The following is a 26039-nucleotide window of genomic DNA, read 5'->3' on the forward strand; positions in this document are numbered from 1 at the left end:
AACTGTACACCCTTTCATTACCGTTGTTTGTGCCAACTGCCGTAAATCGGTCAGATATCATAGTCTGGGTGAACGTAGTCCTGAATACGACTATTGTTGACAGTCCTATTCAGGCCTACACTCAACCAGACGTTCATATTTCAACTACTCATGAAATGACTCCTGGGTTCAAATCTTTCAAAGTCAGGTTTTAGCCACAAATGCAGCTAAACATGTCTTCCACAGAGGTAGTCACTTGTCACTCAATCAACAAAACTGATCTATTGATTGTGAGGATTACAAGATTAAGCCTCCATATAATTTTGCTCTACAGTGTAAATTTGAAAAATCTTTTCAGTCTCTGCTGTATCCTAACCCACATGATGTTTATTAATACAATGAGTAAATCTTTCTTCTACTTACGTAAACTAATTAACTTTCCCATTATCAGACTGACGCTGTTCAAAAAGAGCACGGTCTTTAAAACCCATATCTTAAGTCTATAACAGTAAATGTTCTTTATCATCCCACCTGAAGGCAAAACAAAAAACAGTAATGGCCCTTGAGACACAAGTGATATAAAACTTTTACAATAATTGACTTACATGGTCCATGACAACACTCCAGTTTTGACTTGAGAATCCAAGTTTCTTACAACATCCTTAACCTTTTTAACCTGATATAAGTAGCGTGAAAAAAAAAAAATCATTTTCAAATTTTTAAGACTAGCCTGTGTACAACCGCCACCTCCCCTCATTCTGAAGTGAGGACCCAGCTGTACACAGGCTAGTTTTGTTTTTTGTTTTTTTACCTACTTTTATTCTTTTAATACTTATGAGAGTGTACCTACTGCCATGATAGGTATTGTCACCCACTTACCTTGTAATCACATCGCGTAAAAAAAAAGAAAAAAATGCGTCGGGGCAAGGTCAAAACTCTTGCAAGGGCTACCCTCCCTTCATATAAACACGCCCTTAGAGAAGTCAGGAAATAAGAAGTAAAGAACATGTGTATCGACACTGCGGGCTCAGTGTAATGACTCAAATGTCCGATAATAAACCAGTTTGGATGGCAATCACATGACATAAAAGAGCGTTATGAGCCAGAGCAGAGACGCTATACTTTTCCAATGTATCCACTGTAGCAAAAAGAGATACTGTCTAGAATATACAGTGAAACCCCCCCTTACGGCCAACTCGGTAATACGGTCACTTCATTATTACGGACACCTTTTTCGGCCGCCTAGCAAAACGGCCATACAGTTAGTTGTAAAAAACCCTCATTAATCACTCGTTAATACGGCCAAATTTTTTTGGCCCATTCGTAACCGTATTAACGGGGTTCCACTCTACTACGTTAAGGGCTGGCACTGTACTGCCTTCCTGAAAAGATTTTAACTGCTTACATCATCACCTAGATAACACAAAGCAAAAAGAAATTTACCTGAACTGTTGCTTGTATAGGTGCATTTACCACGGACAACACTGATGCAAGTTGCTCCAACTCCTAAATAGCGAATTAGTTAAATATTATTAACACTTCCGGAAGTTCCCCTATATCAATTGAGGTCGGATCACTCTCATAGCAACATCAAGAGAGGCAAATCACCATTCTGGAGATACCGGGGGGAAAGGTCTCAAGAAAAAATATATCAAGATTCAAGCATGAGACGCAGATTGTTTCATCACCAGATGAAGCAACGAGAAGAGAGTTGAAAATACGACGAGCAGCGGGAGTTTTTTTTTGACGAACTACGAGGTGTTTCATCTGGTGATGAAACACTGTGTCAAATGCTTGATATTACCTCTCAAACAAATGATTCTAGAAGGAGAAATTAAGGATGCAAGAATGAGCAGTTTTTCAGCTGATTTCCAAACGCTCATTAAACATTAATTTCCTTTGTATTTTCATCATGAACTATCAATGAGTTTGAGAGGTCTGAAAGCAAAAATGACAATTGCTTCCAGTGTTCCTGAAAATATGAAAACTCTATTTCTTATCTACTCCTGGTCATACAGTGCACTTGAAAGCAGACAAAGACAACCTTCAAACTGGCAGAAGGAAGCCTTGGATTGCTTCTAAGGGTGATTGACCTTTCATCCTACACGACAATTTTTCAGTAAAAGACTAGGCAACAACAAAATTGAAAAAGTACCCTTTGTAGAGTGCGGACAACTTCCTTGAGAAATTGTTCTTGTTCTACTACAGAAGTTGTGAGTGCTGCGGATGAAAGGAAGTAGATATTACATACATACATTTCTGTAGATACCCAAACAAGGAGGTAGAGTTTTGCTTTATATACGAGAAAATATTCCATTGACTGTTAAGAATGACTTATCAGCAAATAATGAGAAGTTGTAATGGATTGAAATTCAAAGGCCAAAGTGCAAACCGCTTTTGATTGCTGCTACATACAAACCTCCAAACGTGACTCTCTGACTCGCTAAGCGACTCTTTTCCAAGGAAACGGTCTCTTACCAATGGGTGACTCAAACATCGACCAACTCGGGAAAAGTTCCGCAAGCAGATTGCTGAAGGCGTTTGCCATTGAAAATGACATGAAACAGCAGAACCAGCTCATAATTGAACAAACAAGAATAACGGAATACTCAAAGGCCCTTATTGACCTGATCTTTACAAACTGAGAATACAAGATTGTTCAATCAGGCATCATTCATACAACGCTGAGCGACTACAGCTTAGTTTTTTGCGTGGTGAAAGGGGGCGCCCCAAAACTTCCACCAAGGAAATTTGAACATCGGTCATTGAAGAATGATAATAAGATGGAATTCGTAAATGATCTTAGTCAAGTCCCCTGGTCAGTTATTGATGGAGTTGAAAATGTCAGTGATGCTGTTTTCTTGTGGGAACGATTGTTTTCTGAGATAGCAAACGACATGCTCTTCTGAAGAGTAAGCGTGCTAAAGAACGCAAAACCCCGTGAATAACATCGACACTTGCTGAAATGAAACGTGACTCTCACTTCAGGAAAGCACGCTTCACCAATTGTACTTACCAGTGGAAAATGTACAGAAATCTGCGGAATTCTACTAATCACAAGGAAAATAATCTGAGATCGAAATAATCTTGTTGGATGGTTGAAGACGCCAAGGGTGTTTCCTGTGAAACGTGGCGAGCAATAAAACAAGTACTTCCTGGTAAAAAATGGACTGTTTTTTTTTTTCAATCTTTAAAAATGGGAAGTGGCACACTAAAAATCTCTCTGTCGCCAGACCATAAACCAGTACTTCGTGTCAACTGGGAAAGCATTGGCAAAACCATTTCAAAACATTTTGACTGTTTCTACTTCCAGCACCCATCCTTTTAAATTTCATCTGAATGTTACTGTGAACTTTGTCCGTAATGCCCTCAGATCTTTAAAACACCAAAGCTGTTGGACTTGATAAGCGAAGTGTCCGCTTGTTGAAGGATGCTTCTGACGTCACGTCACTGCATTATTTAAAGATGGATATAAGTCATTGAAAGACAATCATCAACCGATATCAATCTTACCAACCATAAGCAAGATCAAAGAGAGATCAGCACATATTCAGTCAAGTTGGAAGAAAACAGACTATTGTCAGAATAACAGATTGGCTTCCAACTGAAGCGTTCAACTTCCACTGCCTTAATCGCCTTCACAGATCAGTCCCTAGAAAGTATGGACAAAGTATGCTTGACGGGAGCAGTGTTCCTAGACCTTCCCAAAGCGTTTGACACCGTTGATTATCTGCTCCTCATCAACAAGCTCAGCTCTCTAGGAGTGGCAGGGAAAAGTCTGGAATGGCGCCGCTCATATCTCTCTGGCCGAGTTCAACAAACGATGTGTGATAATGTATTGTCTCCCCAGCAAAAATCACCATGAGAGTACCGCAGGGCAGAATACTGAGACCATTGTTATTCTAAGTGTAAAATGGCATCCAATCTGTACTGCAAAACGTAAAGATGACCATGTTTGCTGATGACAAGGCATTATATTGTCATGAGGACTCGCCAACTAATTTGCAATCAAAGCTCAATCCGGACTTATCAGCAATTACATCTTGGTTAAGTCGAAGTTTACGATCACTGGAGGCCGTAGCAAACCGAGTCAATTTAATGACATAGCTCTTGCGGTTAATATCAACCAACCAACCAATCAATCAATCAATCCATCAGTCAATCACTCCTTTATTTGATAACGCAGGTTAGTCCACATATGAGGGCAGCCAAAGGCTGATGTGGAACTGCCAGAAAATAAAGTCATCTAACTAATAGATTAAAAACTAAAATAAATAAATAATGATGATCAACTGCACAACGTTACCAAATTCAAGTATCTCGGTCAATCTGCTGGGAATTGATAGGAATCTTCGACACTTTTTACCTGGGAATTTCTGGGAGTTATTAGAAATCTTAGACCCTTTTTACCTTGGAATTTCTGGGAATTCCTGGGAATTGTTGGGAATCTTAGACCCTTGTAACCTTGGAATTTCTGGGAATTTCTGGAAATTGATAGGAATCTTAGACTCTTTTTACCTTAAAATTTTTGGGAATATCTGGGAATCTTAGACCCTTTTTTCCTTGGAATTTCTGGGAATTCCTGGGAATTGCTAGGAATCTTAGACCCTTTTTACCTCGGAATTTCTGGGAATACCTGGGAATTGATAGGAATCTTAGACCCTTTTTACCTCAGAATTTCTGGGAATACCTGGGAATTGATAGGAGTCGTAGCCTATTTTTACCTTGGAATTTATGGGAATTTCTGGTAATTAATAGAAATCTTTGACTCTTTTTACCTTAAAATTTTTGGGAATATCTGGGAATCTTAGACCCTTTTTCCTTGGAATTTCTGGGAATTCCTGGGAATTGCTAGGAATCTTAGACCCTTTTTACCTCGGAATTTCTGGGAATACCTGGGAATTGATAGGAATCTTAGACCCTTTTTACTTCGGAATTTCTGGGAATACCTAGGAATTGAAAGGAATCGTAGCCTATTTTTACCTTGGAATTTATGGGAATTTCTGGTAATTAATAGAAATCTTTGACCCTTTTTACCTTGGAATTTCCCAGAATTTCTAGGAATTGATAGGAATCGTAGACCCTTTTAACCTTGCAATTTCTGGGAATTATTAGGAATCTTAGACTCTTTTTACCTTGGAATTTTTAGGAATTTCTGGGAATTGTTAGGAATCTTAGACTCTTTTTACCTTGGAATTTTTGGGAATTTCTTGGAATTGTTAGAAATCTTAGACCTTTTTATCCTGGAATTTTTGGGAATTTCTGGGAATTGATAGGAATCTTAGACCCTTTTAACCTTGGAAATTCTGGGAATTTCTGGGAGTTGTTAGGAATCTGAGACCATTTTTACCTTGGAATTTTTGGGAATTGTTGGGAATCTTAGACTCTTTTTACCTCGGAATCTCTGGGAATTTCTGGTAATTACTAGAAATCTTAGACCCTTTTTACCTTGGAATTTCTGAGAATTTCTGGGAATTGATAGGAATTGTAGACTCTTTTAACCTTGCAATTTCTGGAAATTGTTAGGAATCTTAGACTCTTTTTACCTTGGAATTTCTGAGAATTTCTGGGAATTGATAGGAATCGTAGACTCTTTTAACCTTGTAATTTCTGGGAATTGTTAGGAGTCTTAGACCCTTTGTACCTTGGAATTTTTGGGAATTTCTGGGAATTGTTAGGAATCTTAGACTCTTTTTACCTTGGAATTTCTGAGAATTTCTGGGAATTGATAGGAATCGTAGACTCTTTTAACCTTGCAATTTCTGGGAATTGTTAGGAATCTTAGACCCTTGTTCCCTTGGAATTTTTGGGAATTTCTGGGAATTGTTAGGAATCTTAGACTCTTTTTACCTTGGAATTTTTGGGAATTGATAGGAATCGTAGAACCTTTTAACTTTGGAATTTCTGGGAATTTCTGGGAATTGTTAGGAATCTTAGACCTTTTTTACCTTGGAATTTTTGGGAATTTCTGGGAATTGCTAGGAATCTTAGACGCTTTTTAGCTTGGAAATTCTGGGAATTTTTGGGAACTGATAGAAATCTTAGACCCTTTTAACCTTGGAAATTCTGAGAATGTATGGGAATTGTTTGAAATCTCAGACACGTTTTACATTGGAATTTTTGGGAATGGTTAGGAATCTTAGACTCTTTTTACTTTGGAATTTCTTGGAATTTCTGGGACTTAGGAATTTTAGACCATTTTTTCCTTGGAATTTCTGGGACTTTCTGGGAATTGTTAGGAATTTTAGACCCTTTCCTAGAATTTCTGGGAACCAATAAATATCTTAAACTTTTCTACCATGGAATTTCTGGGAATTAAGGAACTTTAGACCCTTGTCACCTTAGAATTTTTGGGAATTTCTGGGAATTGTTAAGAATCTTGGACACTTTTCACCTTAGAATTTCTGAGAATTGATAGGAATCGTAGACCCTTTTAACCTCGGAATTTCTGGAAATTGTTCGGAATCTTAGACTCTTTTTACCTTAGAATTTTTCTGGAAATTGTTAGGAATCTTAGACTCTTTTTACCTTGGAATTTACTACTAGACTAGAGTTATGCAACCAGTTACATAACCTCCATTTTCATATCTTTTGTTTAGAATAGTAATGTGTGTTTCATCTATGTAAATTTAGTAGCTTTACTTATAAAGGCAGTTTAATCTTTTCAATCAATGCATTAAAATGTTTCAGAGTTTAGGCTAGATTCCATTTCTGTTCCACCGCTTTCATCAAATTTTGTGGTTTAGATTTAAACATCCTTGTTTTTTTAGCACCGCAAGCAGATTTTTACCTTGCCCCGACTGTTATCATAAGTGCCAAGACTAGGTTCAGGAATGCGAGCTCTTGCTTAATGGTCCTTTAGGGTCAAAATCAAAAGAGATCAAAACAAGTTATGTCTTAATTTGGGGCTGGAAAAGTCGGAAGAACACACAAAGTCTTTAAATCTTTCAGCAGAACAGAAGAAAGATCCGAAAATTCTCTTACAGAAGTTCCTAGATAGGACCAAGCCGAACTCTAATGCTCTTGCAGCAGCAGCAGCTAACTTTTGCTCCTGGAAAAAAGTGATTTAATCTTGCAGAGTATATTGACAAAGCAACTAACTGTTCTTTGCGACCAGCGTGAATATCCTCCTGAAGCCCGTGACAGACTATTCCGAGATACAATGGTCATCTGTCTACGTTTCCGAGAGGCTTACTTTAAATGCATTGAGAAAGGCTCAGCTTTAACTTAAGAGGAGGCAACAGCAATTGCTAAAAATGAAGACATCACGGCTAGTCAGGTTGGTTATTATTTAACCAGAGTTCAAAGGCGGATCTTACCCGATTAGTAGTCCATCAACTCCATAAAAAGCAAAGAGCCAGGCCTAAACAAAAGAAACAGCAGAAGGAAAGAGGTGGATCAGACAATCAAAAACGCACCAAGAGAGAAACCTGCTTCAATTGTGGAGCAAAGCCTACACATCCAAGAAGTCAATGCCCTGCAAAGAATGCAAAGTGTTTTAAGTGTGGAAAAGAGAAACATTATGGCTCTGTTTGCAAATACAAAAGCAAAGGAGGGAATGTTAATGAATTACAAACCCAGCCTATCAATGCACCCTCAAACCAAAACAGCACAGTGGAAGACTATACACCAGTGTATGTTACTGCAACCATGCATCATTTGAAGATGGTAATGGTAAAGACTCTTAATCATCCTCAGCCACTGCCTCACATTCGCCCTCTTTGGCTTAGTAAGGAGGTCTCATCACAGATTTTCCATATCCCCTGTGAAGTTGATACAGTTACAAGCAGCAACATTCTACCTCTGTACAAAGCAAATGCTCTTTTGGAACAGATCTCAAGCTGGGACAACAGACAATGAATCTGAAAGGCTACAATGACAGCCCAGTTGAGAATCTTGGATCCTGTTCTGTGTACCTTCATCATGGCAAGAAAACATACAAAGTCTCATGTGAAACGGCAGACAGCAAAGGTCACATGATCCTAGGCAGGCAGCAAGCATTGCTAATGGCATATATATGTTAGCTTCCCAGAGATCCAGCAGCAAGCGGTCAAGGCCAAAGTGGATACGTCAATAAAAACCATTACTGACAAGCCTGTGAAACCCCCCTGCAGAACCTGTTATTCCAGTTGTACAAGAATGTACAGACAAGAAGATAACCATCGGAGGGAAGACACATCTGTTAGCTACAACCAAAGAGTACTTGCTGAAGGAATACTCTGACAAGTTTAAAGGAACAGGAACTTTGCCTGGTGAATCTTATGACTGATATTCAGTCAAAGGAAGATTGCAAACCTGTCCAACATCCTACTCGTCAGTTAGCAGTGAGCAAAGCAGAGTACAAGAGGCTGGTAGAACTTGGAGTAATTAAAGAAGTCCTAGAGTACACTGAATGGGTCAATTCAATAATTATTGTTCCTTTGAAGAAACCTGGCAGTTCCTGAGGTTATGCCTTGATCCTAAAGATCTAAAAAAAGATATAAAGAGCAACCGGTGGTACAACAGAAAGACTGATGATGTCTTACAAGAGCTGGCAAACTCAAAGTACTTCAGCCTAGTCCACCTACTCGGGCACATTCCACTGGACAAGGAGAGTAGTTTGCTGATGACCTTCAACACACAATAGGGCAAGAACTGTTTGGCGTTGGCTATGCCTACCTTTTGGGTTAACCGTGAAAGGTGATGCGTTTCAAGAAAGACTTGACAGAGTCCTAAGGAGAGTTCCCAGTACTACCGGTATTGCAGATGATATCTGCAGTTGTAATTACCTTGTTGTTGGAGACAACAAGAGCTAATTACCTCACTTCCAATGAAGAGAAGTTTGTCTTCAAGACTCGACTGTCCGTTCTTTGGTGGTAATCTCACTCCACATAGGTATGAGATAGATCCTCAGAAGGTAAAAGCTATCTTGGTTTAGTGAACCATCTCAATCATTTTTGCCCAAAGATAGCAGATTTGACAGCCCCACTAAGAGCACTGTGCCAGAAAGGTGTTGTTTTCGCATGGGAGAGCTCACAACAAGAAGCATTTGAAGCAATCAAGAAAGAAATCACAATGGCACCAGTACGTACATATTTTGATACATGAAAGACAAGTGCCGTCCGTCTCCCAAGGTCCTTGGGGAACTTCATGTGGCATCAACTGTTGGCTCTATGCCCGTTGGCTCTATTCCTTTTACATCTTGGAATTTCTGGGAATTGTCAGAAAACTTAGCCCTTTTTTCACCTTAGATTTTCTGGGAACTGTTAGGAGTCTTAAACCTATTTTTTATCTACAAGTAGAATTCTTCAGACTTTTTGGGAATTTCAAGTCAGCGCAATGGAAAGTTTTCCTAGAAGTTCAAGATACAATTGACCTTGAACATTTACACCTTGTATAAAGAATTACGAATTCAAAGTTATTTTGCAATGGTATATACCTTGTTCATCATGCAGTGAAACTGCTCTTGACTTGCGGAAATTAAGCTGGGATGCCTCGGTTATGGCCTAAAGGGAAGACAAGTCCAAAGAAAAAGAGAGTCACTGCAAATCCCAATCTTAAATCCCAATTCAAATCATTATATTAAAAAAATTCATATAAAAGAAAATTTCACGAATATATTTTTAAAAATGGTAAATGACAAGAATTCATTCTATCAACCTCAATCCATGCATCTCTTTCCTTTTCCACTGCGTTATCACCAACATTGTTCAAATTCAAGACACGAAAGCTGAAAAAAATTAGAAAGCAAGAAATAAGCATCAACTAGAATTTCATAAAAATAAAATGTTCAAAAGATGGTTTGAGTTCTTGACTTGACAAATCACAAATTGCAAGCTACTCGCAGAAAAATCGCACAAAACCACTGAGTGATATGAGCTCTAGTTCTCAGACAGTACATGTTCCCTTTTTGGAAGATGGATCAAATTTTCCTGGGTAACAGTCATCACCAGAGAAACTGGAAACAATGCTTATGCAACATTTTGCAAACAGAAGGTATTACAAGAAAAAAAAAGGGGTATTATGGGCAACCTGAAAAATAGCACACCTTCATTTGTGTAATCAGCGAGTAAGAAGCCAGTGGGTATTCTCATTGACTATGTAAAAAATCTACTCCAGGGGGATTGTGTTTATGAGCAGATTGGCTAAACATTCTCTAAACTTTTTTCACATTGACAAAATGTTGGTAATGATGGACAACATGGCTATTTACTGTAAAAGTAATTTATCGAAATTAAGAATTAAACTGAATTTGTCTTTTAAGCCCTCATATCTGAGTTCAAATTTCGCACTAACCCTGGGTTATCTCAAACCAGCTTTGAACAACCATGTGCACAATGCTTGTGACAATTTACCTTTACTAGGGGGAACATTGAACTTCCAATATGCTAATAAACTATTTATCCCCCCACAAATCCATTAGGTCTTAACATTAGTGATTCATACTTTTCAAGCAACAACATTTTCTCAATAAATTGAGTATATAATGGCACATTGCATGTCCTTTACAACCACTGGAAGCCATTCCACCGCATAGTCTTATTATATAATTAATTTTTATAAATTGTGCAAAAGTGACCAATAAAATAATATTGCACAAAAACTTTTTTGGCATTTTATTTACTGTACCTGTATTCCTTTTTGCTTGTGATAATAACAAAGGAATTATGATCTACGCTTTTCACTTCAGCTAAGCCAGGTCCAAGTTTGACAATGTTTAGTGCTGTCTGCAAAAAAGACAGAGAATCTTTAGTAACTTTCTTAACTATTATTATAAAAACTGAAATGGAATTGTCAATATATTTTACTTGTCTGTTTTTCTAGCAAGCATAACCTCTTTTAAGGCACTCCAATCCTGGGTACATTTAGTTCACGGCTCAATCGCCACAGTATGTTCACTCACGCACTGAGTTGGTATGTACAGGAATTCGTTATTCATCACGTTACTATTTGGACTTAAAATTATCTAAAGCTGGTCAACGTGATACTGTACAGTATCCTTATTACCAAGGCATTGGTTGTTTGTTTGTGAACTGTTGCTCAACATTTTACAGATACTGTGGGTGGCTGACAGATATCGAGGGAAATCACACTTATCTTTACCTGATTTTCTTCTCCAAGTTTGAAATATGACAGTTCCCCCTGCTGGACTCTTAACCAACGTCTGATAAAACATAGTAAGTCAATTCATAAATTTCATTTTGATTTAGTCTATTTTCCTACATAACATTCTTTTCTAACATTTACACTGTCTATAGGCCTGTGCACCTGTGACAGTAATACAAGGAACATTTAGCAAAAAATTGCTTCGAAACTTGCCTCTTACATATAGGTAGGAGAGGAAACGTTACCGGGCAAGAAAGTTTATTCTAGCCTTTTGCAACCATAATATACATACCCAGTGATGGAGTACTCCCTTGAGTTTACTCAATTCTGGATTTTCACCTTGCGCATGCACTGAAGGCACATGATCACGCCATCACTTGTAGTTTTTTGTTTTCTAACATTAAAGTAATTTTGAAACAGCATCTGGCAGCATTTTAATGTTTGCATTTGAACGTATTATTGGTGATGAGGATAAAGCACCACCAGCGAGATAAAGTGACAAATGAAAGCGAGACAATAGCCCAGCAAATGTGGTGATACTCCAATGTGAACCTGAGCCAAAACTTACAAACAGCGATGCCAGACACAGAGCAGAATGAAGTGGCGGTGGCCACAGAGCTTGTTAGAATTATCACAGAGAACAAAAACCTAAAAGCAACACCATTTTTACAAGGGGGACGACCAACTGACAACAAGAAAAGCCTGGGAAGAATGGTTGGAGGAAATGGAGGGAGAATTTTGCTTTTTTACAAATAACAGAACCTGTGGATAAAAAAGATCCACTTCTCATTTATGGCTGGAAAGAAATCGCGCAACTTAACAAAAGTCACCGAAATCCAACTGGTGAATTTCTATGCCAAGTTCAGCATGAAGCTAGAGATGGTACCTGTTGCTCAGAAACCTAGACCAGTTGCTTACTATCTATAAGAACCGCTCAAGAAATGGTTGGTGTAGTGTATTGAGGAAGAGATTTCTGAAGAACTACCTGAAAGAGAACCAGTAACATGGTGAACATTCTCTTCTCGTAGTTCAGTCAAAGCCCCAGCCCTGTGAGATAGCTAAGGAAAACCTAGAGCCACACATGTTAAGAGCCAGCATATGGACCTCAGAGTACCCAACCAGTCCATAAAGAGGCACAGGATAACCCAAGGAACTGTGGTAGAGGACTTTATGTACAAGTTGCATGATTGTGTAATCTTCTCCAGTCCAAGTTAGACATGAAGCAGGGTTACCACCATCTCCCACTGGACCCAGATCCAAGAAAAATTGCCACTTTCAGCACCCCATGGGGAAACCTAAGACCAAGCTCTTTGTGGTAGATGACCGGATTTTCTGAGCAAACAGGATTATTATACCCACAAGCCTCCAGAGAAAGGTGATTATAGCAGTTCACCATCTGGGACATCTTGGAATGACCAAAATAAAACAAATGCTGAGAGAGAAGTATTGGCTACCCTCAATCAACAGCACGGTAAACCAAATCATTGGCCAGTGCTATAAGTACCAATTGACCACTAAACAACACCAACAAGAACCAGGTTAAGTTACAGACATTCCAAAGAAACCATGGGACATCAAAGCTGTAGACTTTTAGGGGCCTTACCCTGATGTACAGTACAACACGATAGCTGTAGACAAAAGGACAAGATACCCAGAAGTAGCAAAAACACACTCAACAGCACAACCTTCAATGGACAAGCTCAAAACCATGTTTGCAACACATGGAACACCGAGGCTGCAACTAGAAAAAGACAATGCACCTCCTTTTAACTCTAACGAATTTGCTGAGTTTGCCATCACAGAGGGATTCCATAACCACTGTGTCACTCCAGAACATGCATGCACCAATGGAGAAGCTGAAAGTTTCATGAAGTGTGTTAAATAGGAGCGAGCAGATCACCCATCTTCAAGGACAAAATAGCAACATCGCTACCCAAGAAATGTTAGCAGGCTATCACTCCACTCCACATCAAGCAACAGGAGTAACCCTTTACGAAGCCCTCATGAACAGACAAGTAAGAACCAAGCGAGATGCAGAATACAAACAACCAAAAGATCAAATTGAATGCCTAAGATAAGAACACTAAGGAGCACACCTTCATCATTGGAGATCATGTACTAATGAAAAGAAAGAAGACAAACAAATGGTCAACAGCCTTTGAGCCAGCATTGTACATTGTAACCTGGGTGGATGGTTCAAGCATATCCACATTGTACAGTGTACAAGGAGAATAACAGATGGCAGAGATGTGTACCAAGATGCAAGTCAGTTTAAACTTGCCAACACACTGATAGAGAATGACCCCAACCAAGAGATCAGAGACCAAGGAACAGAATCAGACCATGCAGACTGGAGACAGGACATCTTCATAAACGCAGGAAATTGCAAATTAGTTGCGTCCTTTTTTCAGAGGGAGAGAAGCAACGACTGGAAATACATCTGCAGTTTGCAGGCTCTGCTTCCCACTGATTGGTGGAAATCTGACAGCTCAGTTGATGGGAAGCCACAGGGGAATTGTGGGCAGAATTCAAATTCTAGGGACGTAGTTGTAAGCCCTCCTCCATTTCGCGCCCCGCCGCCAGAGCAAGCTAGAGGGCTTGGCCTATTGCCCATTGGGCAAGTAAGGTTACTTACCCAACAAGAAAATGTACTAGTCTGAGACTACCAGGGTATCAACTTTTGGTCAGGTGTTAAATAGGGTACGGAAAATCATATCTTTTGGTCTGAAAAAAGGGGAAAGCTTGCAAGAATTATGGTAAATACCCCCACATGAATTGTCCAGGATTACTTATCCCTGGACTAACCAGTATCGTATTTCACACTTTCAGGGCTCTCATTAATAGCCAGAAGCCAGGAACCAGCTTTTTAAACCCACTACAGTAGTAAAACCAGCCAGATACTCTCAGTTTGAAAATGAGTCAAATTTAAGAAACATACACAGGTGTACTTTTCCTTAGAGATGAGCTACTTAAAACCATAATGACAGTCAGCCCTGTACTTTTGACAAACTTTTAACTATCACAGTACTTTCAAGATTTTTTTCAATTACCTTGGCCACATCATAAATGCTGCACTATGGCCTTTCTTCTCAATTTGCCCTTCTTTGATGATCCTCGCAGTGTCAAGTGATGGTGCAACAAATTCTCCTAAAACATGGAATCATCCAAGATTAGGTTACCACTAACAACCCCTTTAGCCAAACAATTTGATATAATGAGACATTTTTCATTATTATTATAGTTATTATCATTTTTTGTCGTCGACTCCCAATAGTTCAAACCCTCACTACTGTAGTCTTTGTCTCTACTTTCTTGTCAGTCACGTTTACATACAGTGTCCAGCCCTGTATATTTTTCAAGCTTTGTTGCTTTAATTCCTTTTACAAAATATCAATAATATATATATCTTGCTGCTCTTGAAGAGAAGTGTACATGATAGTTGTATTTCTTTCCCTTCATTATTTCCTTATTTCTGGCGACATTGTACGTGCTTTGAACTCCCGGTAACTCTAACTCCTGATAACTCAAACTTTCTATTTACCCAGAAGGTTTGAGTTACCAGGAGTCAACTGTATTATTATTGTTATTGTTATTATTACTAAAATTATTATTATTAACAACTTTTTCTATTACTACTATTAGCCATCCACTGGGACCTCTTTTGGATTTTTATAAGTTTTATAGTACTTCTAAAATCTGAAAATTGACAATAAAACTGTTTTTTGGTAATAATAACTTAATATTATCATTATTATTATTACTAGCATTATTATTATGTGCCATTTTGAACTGCCAGGGAAAGAAATGGGCTTACCATCTGGTTGATCTCCTTGGTTCTGCTGTACAATGGATTCCAGCAAATGACAAATCTGTTATCAAAAATGGAAAAAACTGTTTAGCTTAGAGCAACACAGTACAATATTAATTTAATGCTGCCTAACAAGAACTAAGCAGTTTAAGTTTATTGGAAACATTCATTAATCAGAAAGAAAGAAGATAATTACATATTAATCTTTATTGTTTCTACGTCCAGGCAAATATTAACCCTCTCCCTCCAAGACCAAATTAATTCTAGCAAAATTATTGATAAATTTACTTATCACTATACACTTTCAATCAACAGATGAAGATGTTACCAGACATAAGAACCTCTCTCCTGCCTCTCTCATAAAATGGTTCCAAGCCACGATTTACTTTTTGGAATTTTAACAAAAAAAAGAAATATTCAATGGCAACAACACGGCAGGCCTACAAATAACTGTCAGTCATCAGACAATATTGAACTAAAAAGTGCTCATGCCAATGAACTCCTAACTACAGTTAGACACAAACACTGGATGGATCAAACACTAGAGACATTTGTAGCTGAAGATTTGCACAGATTTAAAAAAACTAAGAGTCAACATAATGTACATGTAACAAATTTTCTGGTTTGTCTGACGAGAAGGGTGACCTGGTGATTTTTACATTGACAAATCAAGTGCACTACGAGGATGGTAGAAGTGAAATAAAATCCCAAAATACTGACCTTATTTTTCTCTTCCACGCTGTCAGCATCAAGTTCGTAGTCGCTATCAAAGTAAACGTAAAACCGTACACCATCCTAAAATTCAAACCAAATTAAGAAATTTATACCAGTCCTGTAGTGAGATACTGGGTATTTACTATTTACACAAACCACCCGGGTGGAAATCTTACGCACAAACATAAAACTACAAATTTTGACTTGGTAGGAGAAAAACCCACAACGAAGTATACCCAAATCAACAGGCTTAATAGCGTAGAAATTTTTAATCACCTCAAATCACAGACTATATTTTCTGAGGCTTCCCAAATTGAATTGCGCAAACCATTTGATTTTCCAACCAGAATTTTTGATTTTCTCATGTAAATGGTACAGCTGTAAGCACCCACTTATTTGTCACAGGACCTGCCTTTTGCGAAGGGATATTGAAACAGATGAAGAGCTTGCCCGTTAATCAAGAGACACCATAATTTAAAGGTAACCTTTATGGTTTTGTTTACTGGAAGTCAACTGAGAAGAAGAAAGATAAAGGACATCCTCCATTCAGGTGATGCATACAAATCCATACTGACCCCTTCACTCCCTCCCCCGCCCCCCCTTCCCTCCATGCCTCACACAGTCATGCACACAACCCTTTTGTCACAAAATACTTCCAAATCAAAACTGTACCCTCTTGCAAAGGACATGTCTGTGTACCACACAAGAGGACTCTTCACAGGTCAAGACTTACCTCACTGTCAAAACCTCGCAGGTCTGTAAATGCAAACTTTTTGTTTCTGTTTCCTTTTTGGATTATGCACAGAACTTTCTCCTGAAAGTCAAACTAAAAGGAAACAAACTCTATGTTATTTATTTGTATTCTTCTTCCAAGGAATATAAAGAAATATTTTTAAAAAAAAATCCCAGTCCAAAAATTTGTTTTGGATCTAGGAATCAACTAGGTAGACCCAAAATCAGGAATTCAAAATTACAAACTCAATTTTTCAGTCAAATTCACCCTACATATATGTGCATTAACTTAGAGATAAAAGATGTACCTGTAAAATTCTTCTAGAAAGACTTGTTTTGTCTCTGCCGTATTTATAAACTCCAAAGTTAAAGATCTTTTCTTCACTGTTTTCGTCACCCACAGGCTCAGCAGAAGCCATTACTCCTAGAGTTTTGGCTTGTTCCATAGCCTCTTCAACAGACAATAGTCCTTCCTTGAAAATGTAAGAACAAAATTAAGCTTAATGAGTTTAAAAGACAGAAAGGTCTCTAGTTTTTGTTCCTTGCTGAGGTTTGATTCTTCTCCTTTAGGTTTAAAAGTTTTTCTTTTTGGCTGAATTTCATGTTAAATACAAACCTCTTAAATGGTCATAGTTTTCATTTTGCCTTTTTACCAACTGAAACAAAACTAGAGTCTGATCTTAAGATTTTAAAACAATAAATATGCAAAAAAGTCACTGTCACTATATAGTGAAATTAAAACTACCTTGAATTTTTGTTTGATGTCATAAAATATGTCAAAACTTCAGTTAAAAGTTTTCTTTGCGTTCTAAAAAAATAACTGATTATAGCAACAGCTTTCAAGATGATGCAAAAAAAAAAAATCCAAATTTCTTGTGTGACCTTGAAAAATCATTACCATACCTTCACCATTTTCATGATCCTTATTCTTTCAGCATCACCTTCCTTAGCCTCCTGCAAAAAGTATAAATTTGAGTGGAATATAATACGGTACTGTGTCACTGGGCCAACAATGCCCATCAAATCAGCTCATAACTAACACAACATTTATGTGTTTTTCTTCCCATGCGGACAGAGTTGCATGACCTCAAGATCATTTACCGCAAACACAGAAGTTCGATGTTCTCAATGTATTTTTGCCATTCATGTAAAGAATATTGTACCTATTTGGCCAAATACATGTATGTAGACAACAGAGCAATATGCCAAATCATATACAATAATGGCTCATTTGATTTTTGGAGGAATTCCAAATGAGGTCATTAAAATTCATCTGTTAACAAAGCAAAACATCTTGAAGCAAGGCTTGATTCGATTTGAATATTTTAGAAAGACCAAATATTTTGCAAGGCACTTAATGTCTATTTTTTCTTGAAAGAACTTAGTCTTTTGTCATTCAATTAAGCTGCAACAGTGGGTGAATGTCGGCAAAAGTTACTCAATGAGTGGCGCTTTTTACGCAGTTATTAAAGGCAAAAAAACTGCTTTGTCCTGATGAACATATAAACGTTGATAAAAAGGTGTAAATTGAAATGATTATAAAAGTTTCGAATACGGAATGATTAATTACGACGTAAAAACCTAAACACGTTTAATAAAAGACTCTAACCTTAAGACCTGAAAGTGAGCAGTTGCATGTCAACAGATCGAAAGGTATACTTAATAACAATGCCAAGCAAAAACAAAAAATCTTCGTATCAGACAAGATCTACGAATAGCTTTACACCCTAACTAAATTTTAGGGAAAACGTCATATTTATAAATCTCAAAATGTAATTAGAGAATTATTGGAGCTCTTTAACTCTAACATTGTTAGCGGCGTGTAAGCCGCAATGACCCTTACCTCGAACGACTCCTCCGGCATTGCGTCTTGATTTAACGGCCTCGTGATTATCGTCCCTTTCCTCTGTGGCCCCTTGTTAAGCGACTGCAGAAAACTGCGTTTCTTGGACGTCCGAGGACTGGCAATTGCATGTTGTTGCACGCCACCTCCACCACTAAAACCTGTCAAAGATCGATGCACGTCCGATACTTCAGAATAATCTGAGTTGGTTTGGGAATTATGCCGAGTCGAATCCTCGTGCCATTTATGAGACATGTTTTTTTGGCTCTGGTCTCGGTAAAAAATTTCTTCAAATTTGAATGAAATGGAGCCAAGTCATCTCTGATCCCTTGAACTTACCGAAGTTGTTTTCTCGAAAGTACGCGGTTACTTAGCCATACGTCACTAACAGCTAAGAGGGGAGGGGGTGCGGGGTAACAGCGCGCTCAGAACTAAGCGGATGAGGCGTTTTCGATGCCTTTCCGGGTTAATTCCGTACGAAAATTAGATAACAGCACGTTTAGGCCCTATTTGGAAAAACCGGAAGTGCAAAACAATGTAGTTACCGATGACAGCTTTTACATGACTATGCGTACGTGCATGGGTACTGTTGAAGGGGGGTTGCAATTGGCCGAGGTTGAAGAGAAACTACAATCTTGGACAAAATAAAATGGAACAGCAAACCCCCATCCCCCCAAATCAAGGATGAAGCCGCGCAAAGGGCAAAAACGCGCCATTTTCTCATCCCTGATTATTTTGTCCAAGATGTAGCCTGCGAAAACATCCGTTTCTCCTCGCGGCGAAGAGCGAGGAGAAACGGATGTTTTCGCAGGCTAAGGAGAAAGGAGCCCCTGAAAGGCATGAAGTATACACCACTCAGCTGCCAGCAGACTATCATACATTGGCTTTATACGTGGTGCTATGCTTCCTGGCTAATGATGTGATCATACGCTAAAATTCCGAAATTAAGCCCCGGGGCTTGTATTTTTCAAAGGCCCTTTTTGCGAGGCTTATACCTGGAGGAGCATATATTAGGAGGGGCTTATATACCGAGGGAAATTTGCGTTTCAAAATCGGCTAGGCCTATGCTGGTAGGGAAATGTGCGTCTCAAAATCCATTGGACTAGCTTATAATTGGAAGGAAATTTTTGTCAGTAAATTGCAGCAAGTTTTTACTGAAACTCGCCTTGCGGAGGTAGATCTTTCTAAAACTCAGCCATGCAGATACGTTGACCGAGGAAATCCAAGCCAAGACTGAAGAGGGAACTACGCATACCGTGACACTTTTTGACTGCAATCATTTGTGACATTTGGCACACGTGATAGTCCTTTGGCAAATGGTTTTGCTTTTCATTTTTTAAATTAGTTCCCAATAATACATTTAGATTTATGACGTTCGTCCGTTTTACCAAAAAATGCTTAGTTTCATAGGCTGGCATGACTTAAAACGAATTGACCTCGCAAAGAATTAGGCCGGGGAATTAGGCTACAATCCCCCAATTTAATCAGATTCTTCCTTACACAAACAAACTTAATTAAAGATTCTCAGCTTCATGACTAAAGTCCATTAGAGTAAAAAAAAATGAAAAAAAGTTCTAGGAAAGAACACGTGGTCATAATAGAGAAAACTTCCTTTCTAAGACGATAACGACTACGAAGACGAGTTTGTTTAACTTTAAAAAGTTTTTTTTTTTACGCGTATTCTCAAAACCTAGACACCCAGGAAAGTTTCACCGCATAAATGGTTCTATTTTTGACTGTTTTTGTTTGTTTATTTTTTTCACAAGAAAAGTTAGCACGGTTAGGTTTATTGAAGGAGGTTAAGCCCTCCTGCGAACGCAAAATAATAAAGCTTCTGACATCTGATAACTTGTTTTCGCCACTACGAAATTCTCCGGCTGGTTCTTCAACCTCGTTCCCAGAACCCTGGGAACGAGGTTGCTGGTTCTTTTTTAAACAGACCCGTAGTACAACCATGACGGTTATCACGTTTAACCGCCAAGATGTAGTGCTACACAGCCGTTTTCAGTGTCGTCACACACCTCGTTGCGTGACGACACTAAAAACGGCTGTGTAACAGCCTAGCAGGCTAGCCAAGATTATGCTGGTTCACGCTTACGCATCGCACACTACTTAGTATTGAGAAAATCTCGTCGTCGTAGTCTTCCTCGTCTTGAATAAAATCTGAAAACGCCTCTAATGATACGGTTAAGACTCACCATTTTCACATGGATAGGCCACTTGGGCGTTTCCCATTCTTCGGTTTCGACTTGGCTGCTAACAGTATGATGAAATCAAAACTTCAGCCAAACGTTTTAAAAGAGATTCACAAGTTATGTTCACGATCTAAAAGGTAAAAAGTTAGAGATAAGAAAATTTCGATGAATTCAAAACCTTAGGAAATTGTAATTTTCTTAGATAAGCAGGGGTGGGGTGGGAGCTCCGGTTAGGAGCCTATATATGGATCATTTTGGGGTCGAGATCAATAATGAATAAGGAATCGACTGTTTTGGTTTCAACTTCTCCCTAACTGTACAAAAGTCGTTTCTATACTTCAATGGCAACTTTAGTTTGTGGTGTAATGATCAAAGACTGTTATGAGCTTTTATGGCGAAAAAGTTGAAAAGATTTGATAATTTTTCAATTCAAGTTGTCATCCAGCTTAATCCGAATCCGGTCACCCTCACCACCGACGAATTCGACTCACCACACCAACTCAGTTATAACTGACATATTTTCTAAGGATTATAGCTGACGCAAAACGAAATCCACATGATCGGTTTCCATTCAATGCCATTTTTAGGTCTTCTTCAAGCTTAGCCAAATATGAAGTCGACCCAAACAGTACAAATCACGGTTAAATTGGTAGATCTTAATTGACACATACTGTCCATATTCTACTTGGGTAACTTCCCATTTCCTAATACTAATAATAGGTTCGGTGCTGCACGTAAAATTCGAAGGAACGGCGAGTCGACTTCTCCGTGGCGATTTTGTTTGTGGTGTGATGGCCTGGGTGGCGAGCGAAACGTATTTCAATCGTGCTGCGGACGGATTCGTGCACGTGCCAAAAAGGATTACAATGTTTCTGTTCCCAGAAAATTTACGCTACGTTTTCATGTCTCTTACAGTAACTGCATTGTTTGCGGCGAGTCTACTTCTCGGTGGCGATTTTGTTTGTGGTGAGATGATCTGGTGGCGAGATAAACGTATTTCAATCGTACCTTGGTTAGGCTTGGCCAACCGACGTCCGTTGTACATCTACAGCTCTACCTCTGTTATCACAAGGAAGGGGTTGGTCGAGAAGGCAGTTGGTACACCCAGATTACAAGGCGACCTTTATTGTGGACCTCTCAAGTCAATGTAAAAAGCGTCATATTTTCGCCTGAACATGAAGTAAAAAGTAAAAACTCAGCTTGCACGTGTTCCTGTCACGAGACACAGTGGTTCGTCTTTATCCCATGTAATATCCCGAAACACTGAGATAAGAAGTAGGGTGGGAAACACGGGCCAACCGACAGACATCGAGGTTAGACATGGAACATAACTGAATCCGACAATTCACTCCATCTCGAGTGTGATGCAGCTTCTTAAATGTTTAATAAAATTCTGAATTGAAGAATCTCAGAGATATAAATTTTTCAAAGGGCTATTAATTGCCCAAGCTTTCTTCACCAATGATAGTGACTTTTCTATTGTGACTAGCTACAATATCATGACATTAGAACTTGGGTCAAAAGGAGGAATAACGCTTACATGTTGTGCTCGACGTCCTTTTCCCTCTCCCTTTCGATCATTCTGTTCAATGTTGGCCTTGAAATTGGACAATTCCACCAAAAAACCATTACAAAACAACATTGGAAGGAGAAAGGCAGTTACCAGAGCAGTGTGACCCAATTTGAGCGTCCTTGATTGTAAGTGGTCACGTAATATTAGGCAATGATCATGACACTAAGGCTTACCCCAACAAAAATTTGGAGAAGGTCAAACAAATTTTATGCGGGTTGACTTCATTAACAATTCAGGATTGTACTGGGTACATGATATTTTCGTTTTTTTTTTTTCACCTTTGTCGGTTTTTTTTTTTTTTTTCAATAAAAGACTTGAAAATTAAGGAAAATATGCATAATAATGGCACATGCCATGACCTGATAAGCTTGTGTATCAAAGAAATTTAACTGATCTGATTGTTAACTCTTCGCTTACGTGTCTCGTACACTATGACAGTGCGGAGCCAGACCTTCGGATAAGCGGGGGGGAGGGCGGTCATCCAGATCCTTAGATAAGGGGGGGGCTGTCTCCAAAAACATTTTTTCGGCCCTTCAGGCCTCAGTTTAGTCTAAAAATAAGGGGGGCCGAGCCCTGCAGGCCCCTCCCCTGGATCCGCCACTGCTATGATGACTTTTCTCTCTTCTAGCCCCTGGGGAAAGTTTAATCCGGGGGGGGGTTACTGTCTATAATAGCCTATACTGCAGGGAGGCTCCTCCGGAAGGGTTGGGATTTCATTGCTTGAAGTATATAAAAGGGTAGAAAAATCTGTCATTGCGGACGTCTGTGAAAGGACCTAAAAAGGCTATCAGGCGCATTTTATGGCTGTACATTTATTGATATTTTTAATAAAGACTGCGCATTTACAGTGTTCTAAGTATGTGGGTACGGGTACCATTTGTCAATAAAAGGTATGCAAATGGCTACCTTTGCTGTCAAAAATGATTTTAGCGAAGCCTCCCCGTCAGGGGCCCATAATGGGCTCTTGTCCCGTATAAAACGTTCTTCAGTACCCCCCGGGATGTTCCCGGGGGGCCTGATACTCAGGCTATTCGTTGCCCTTTGGGTTACTTTACACTAAATTTACTTGAATGCATATATTCATTCATTCATCGAATTATTGTGTAAAGAACACCAGCAAATGCACGAAGCCAGGAGCCCATCAATTTGGTGGGCTGCTGACGAAGCATGTTTATCGATGCTTAGATAGGTCAAATTTTGAACTATGGGAATTATCAATACCAACACCCAGAGAAATGAAACAGTTTTATTTACAGAATGTTGGATCGGAAAGTTAACAAAGTTCGATATTGAAGACGAGCAAAGCGGAGAGAACCAAACAAACTACTTTTATGTCGTAGATGAAAGCCGCTCCCAACAGACTGAAATGCGCACTTTAAAACACTGATGTTTTTGTTATAACATTTAGCCCATTCGACGACAGCATTAATTAGGAACAGTTTTCATAAAAGTCTTAACAAGAGCCATCATGGCTCTTGGTCTTAACGTTACATGTTATAGGAGAGGAATATGGAAACCAGAAAACTGAACAGAAGAATATAAAACGAAAGAGGAAGAAACACATACACAGATACCGTCTTTATCGCAAAAAAAAAAAGTACTACAGTTCTTTGGTTTTATTCATGTACCACTCCTTAACAGAATTCCGACCCCTTTTAAATAGCAATCCCCCCGGAGCTTAGCAAACGTTAGTATTCCTATCGTTTTGTGTCCACTGATGTCCCGTTAACTAGCCAGTAGTGCTGTCCTAAAGGTAAATACTGACAGTAAGATGATAAGTTTGTCGTATTGAACCTGACTACAAAAGATGGCGGCAGTTTCCGCTAGCTTCAGTACAAGTGTAAATTGTCGAAAAGTCACGACAGCTTACAGCGAGTAACAAATCCATCAAAATAAGAATCCGTTACAGCTCCCGTATACGAAAAACATTTCCACATGCGGTTGACTTTTGAATGGACTGAAAATACAAACTCAATTTTAAATCCATTATTCAACTTAAAATTGGAAAGCTACAGCACATTCGCCATACCTTCAAAATTGTCATGGTTCTCCTACCTCGCCAGCCAAACCTTGGTACACTGAGCTCGATTAGTGCTTGTCTTCGGTAAATTCATAGAACATCTTTGCCTCCGAATCAAATTTTATGATTTGCTTTACTGAGCCACGATTTCACTGATTAGCCTTGCACCAGTGAAAGAAAAAACCCGCTAATTCAATAGTAAAGTAAACTGATTTCCTTACCGAGTCTCGCCTTGATGTTATTCCACTTTCCTGCCTGTGCTTTAAAAACATGGAAACTGAAACCTACACTTCCGTTTTAGTAATCTGACGTATTAATCTTTCATATATAACAACACTTCAACAGTCCAGTGACATGTGCTGTCATTGACCCTACATCATATTATCTATGTGCTAAATCAAGAGAACATAATTTCTCTTCAATAAACCTTACGTGAAAGAATCGCCAAAGCATTTCAAATGACCACACCGTTAAATAATACCTGCTAGAATTGGTTAACCGCAGTTCATTATCGTAATTTATTTTCTGTAATTACTCTGCGTATATTATTAACAAAAGGCACTTTCTAAACTTTGCCAATGTTAATAAAGGTCAAAGTATAAACATACAAGTAAAATCATAGGAGAGGAAGATTTGTTTCTTGTGTTGATTGAAGTGATATGGTACAGCCAGTTACGGATATAAAAATAGTTCAAATGGTGAAAGAGGGTTTATATGGAATTAAACAGAACGAATAAACAAAGTCTGAGGCGAATAAAGTTAAGGATCACACAGTCGAGACAATATTTCATGCATATTCTATCACTTCCATTGTTTTTATTCATAAAAGTTATAGTATAGCTAATGTCAAAAGTTCATATCAGATATTTTCAGTATTTTTTTAAAACCTTTGTTCGTTCGTTTGTTTCATGTTTGTTTGTATTTTACACAACTATCACCCGAAGCAGAGGTCACAGAATAGTGGTGGATAAAAAAAGTAGTATATTCCTAGCGCTAGGCACCGTTATGCCTTTCCCGAATAAAAGTCCCGATTTTGAGCAACTTTTGCCTTTCTAAGCAATTTTTGAGCAAATTATAGGTTAAGGGCACATATCAAGCACGAAAAAAAATCAACTGTTTCATAGAAAACTTCAAGTTATGCGAGCTTCTGAGTGTTTACCAACCTATAAAAGGCCTAGGTAAGCCGGAAAAGGAAAAAAATAAATGCACATTTCGAGCTTGGGCTGACTGTGGTAAGCATTTTTCCACCATTTTACGAGCGCAATAAGCACCGTCGACCCCGACGGGGATAATTGTTTTAGTATTTACAGTATCAGATAGATAAAAATGAAAAGGTGATGTTTTGAAAAAAAGAGGTCAGTTATTAACAAGGCTATTTTATGTTTTTGAGAACTGACAATTAAAATTGACAATGTTACGGATATTTCGGTTTTCTTTGCCTGTTAAACTTTTGTGATACATTAAGAGAAACACTTTTCTACCTACAAGTAATCACCGACAAGCCCTATTTTTTCCTCTTTCTTGGTATCTGTTCATTGGAACCGCTGCTTCATTTATCGCTTAAATTCAGTCGGCTTCCGAAACTTTAGCGAAACGGGGCGCAAATTGTCTTGAGTCCCAAAACCAGCATAAGTACCGCCTCTTGCTTGGTACCGCTTTAGAGCCAACTTAAAGACACCTCAATCCGAAACTCAGTCTGGGTTCTCACGTGTTAGGGGGCAATCGCGTAGTTAAATGTGCTTTAAATCCCGACTTTGGCAGAGGTAAATTCCGCATGCACCCCAAGGATGTGTGGGGAGGTGGGGGGGGGGGTGGTAGTCAATTGACTGATGTGTACGGTAACTACTCTTCGCGAATTAATACGCCGCTCGACACTAACCTTTTTAGTATACAGACTTAAATTTTGACTTTAAGGTAGTTCGTGTGTTTAAAGGGGCTTTTTCAGGAGGATTGCTGTTTTTGGTCAGTTGCTGTAGAGTTTTGAAGGAGCCTCCTTTAAATTTCATCTAACTAATAATAATATTGTTTTGATGATTTTTGCAAGCATAGAATAAAAACTTGAAAAAGTTTGCCCAATTCATCCTTTTTAA

The 26039-nt window shown here is 38.7% G+C and overlaps 1 protein-coding gene, 1 long non-coding RNA gene and 1 pseudogene across 4 annotated transcripts in view; 1 reads left to right on the forward strand and 2 right to left on the reverse strand.

Moving 5' to 3' along the window:
* LOC140927867 (uncharacterized) overlaps nt 1-18507 on the reverse strand; it is a 40933-nt gene extending 22426 nt beyond the window's left edge. The window contains exons 1-14 of one of the 3 annotated variants that reach the window (XM_073377561.1): nt 18162-18507; nt 17222-17272; nt 16627-16791; nt 16320-16412; nt 15593-15667; nt 14879-14933; nt 14115-14211; nt 11062-11122; nt 10588-10685; nt 9619-9688; nt 9398-9464; nt 2135-2199; nt 1423-1485; nt 585-655 (exon numbers count right to left, since the gene is read on the reverse strand). In XM_073377561.1, coding sequence (XP_073233662.1) covers nt 585-655; nt 1423-1485; nt 2135-2199; nt 9398-9464; nt 9619-9688; nt 10588-10685; nt 11062-11122; nt 14115-14211; nt 14879-14933; nt 15593-15667; nt 16320-16412; nt 16627-16791; nt 17222-17272; nt 18162-18416 — 1286 coding nt within the window. In that variant the 5' untranslated portion in view covers nt 18417-18507. The remainder of the gene's footprint in view (nt 1-584; nt 656-1422; nt 1486-2134; nt 2200-9397; nt 9465-9618; nt 9689-10587; nt 10686-11061; nt 11123-14114; nt 14212-14878; nt 14934-15592; nt 15668-16319; nt 16413-16626; nt 16792-17221; nt 17273-18161) is intronic. The other 2 variants (XM_073377562.1, XM_073377563.1) reach the window with 2 other exon arrangements.
* Nucleotides 11641-13724, forward strand: LOC140927432 (uncharacterized; annotated as a pseudogene).
* Nucleotides 18508-20357: 1850 nt separating the features above from the next.
* Nucleotides 20358-24195, reverse strand: LOC140926681 (uncharacterized). Its single transcript, XR_012164458.1, has 3 exons — nt 23959-24195; nt 21365-21525; nt 20358-20486 (listed from the first exon to the last, which is right to left on the reverse strand). It is a non-coding gene; the product is annotated as an uncharacterized lncRNA (long non-coding RNA).
* Nucleotides 24196-26039: the final 1844 nt, after the last annotated feature.

The sequence above is a fragment of the Porites lutea genome, chromosome 2, assembly GCF_958299795.1.
Source record: "Porites lutea chromosome 2, jaPorLute2.1, whole genome shotgun sequence".
Taxonomy (NCBI): domain Eukaryota; kingdom Metazoa; phylum Cnidaria; class Anthozoa; order Scleractinia; family Poritidae; genus Porites; species Porites lutea.